General features: G+C 36.6%; 1 protein-coding gene across 1 annotated transcript; it reads left to right on the top strand.

Annotated features, from left to right (window-relative positions):
- Positions 1–457: 457 nt before the first annotated feature.
- On the top strand, positions 458–1,388 carry TAS2R8 (taste 2 receptor member 8; the record flags this gene model as incomplete). The annotated part of the gene is given in 3 exon segments (XM_082742429.1): positions 458–553; positions 555–1,229; positions 1,233–1,388. Coding segments are annotated over 3 exon segments (927 nt in total).
- Positions 1,389–1,592: the final 204 nt, after the last annotated feature.

Raw genomic sequence — 1,592 nt, 5'->3', positions numbered from 1 at the left:
ATTTCCACTAGGGAAGCTGACTGTTGATTAATTTATAAATATGGTGAAGAAAATGTACTTTCATTTACACATTGTGATTTTTATAGAATACATGCTTTTGTTTGCTTTCTGTGGCTCTGTATTCAAAATTCAATTTGACAGATCAAAGTACACAAAACTTAAGAGCAAGAAGCTTGTTGCAAATTCATGAAATACAATCTCTTTTAATTTGTATGAGAGCAGTTTCAACTCAGCATTTCCCTTATCACACACTAAAGGGTGATGGCTATAATTTGCCCGAGATCAAAGCTAGTCAAACTGTTTGGAGCAACCATTTGGTTTAGTCCTCATGAATGGAGAAGCAATTCTATTTCAAAAGAAAGCCACTTACTTCTAGAATTATATCAAAGTCAAAATAATGGATGAGATGATGTCTGTCTGCAGTGATATTGGAGATCGGGGTGTTCTCCCTACCGACATGCTCAGTATGGAAGACAACATCTTTGTGATCATTATAGCTGAAGAATTCATAATAGGAATGTTGGGGAATGTATATATTGGACTAGTAAACTGGGATTGACTGGATTCAGAAGAAAAAGATCTCCTCAGTTGACTATATCCTCACCAGTCTAGCCATCTCCAGAATTTGTTTGCTCTGTATATTGATACTAAATGTCATCATAATGATATGCTACCCAGATCTTTATGAAAATGATAAACTACAGACATTCATTAGTATCTTCTGGACACTCACCAACTACCTAAGTACGTGGTTTGCCACCTGCCTCAACGTCTTCTATTTGCTCAAGATAGCCAATTTCTCCCATCTGTTTTTTCTCTGGCTAAAGCGAAGAATAGACAGAGTGATTCATTGGATTCTGCTGGGTTGTTTGGCCATTTCGTCTTTGATCAGCCTTATACTAGCAATGACACCAGATTATGATCATGAGTTTCATAAAATTGTAAATCCTAAAAGAAACTGCACTGAAATGTTCAATGTGAGTAGAAGTCAGTTCTTCCACTCATTGATTCTCTTCAACCTGTTGGCAGTTGTCCCATGTACTGTGTCATTGATCTCATTTTTCCTTTTAGTTATGTCCCTATGGAGACATATCAAGCAAATGAAACTCAACGTTACAGGCTGCAGAGACCCTAGCACAGAGGCTCATGTGGGAGCCATGAAAACTATGACTTCATTTCTCTTCCTCCTTTTTGTATACTATGGGGCTTCTCTTTTGGCGACTTTTAGCTAGCTTATGAAAGAAAGGAAGTTAGTTGTGATGTTAGGAGAAATGATAGCAATTCTCTATCCTTCTGGTCATTCACTTATTTTAATTATTAGAAATAACAAGCTGAGGCAGGCATCTATCAGGATGCTGAGATATGGGAGAAAATTCTGCATGTTGTAAAATCTAAGCTTTATAAATGGATTTTGCTAATAAAAAATACATTTTCATTTTTTCCAGTTATCCTGTTTATTTTGGGTACATATCTTTAAGTGTTCTTGAGACCTGTTAGCACATGAATGTATATATCTCTTTGTCTGTGTACAGTTCAGATTCTCATCTTCAGATGCCCTTTCCTCCAAGAGTGTGAGAGCTCACACTTCCCTT

This window comes from Mustela nivalis, assembly GCF_964662115.1.
Source record: "Mustela nivalis genome assembly, chromosome: 7".
In the NCBI taxonomy this organism is placed as follows: domain Eukaryota; kingdom Metazoa; phylum Chordata; class Mammalia; order Carnivora; family Mustelidae; genus Mustela; species Mustela nivalis.
This window is presented reverse-complemented; position numbering and strand designations above follow the sequence as displayed.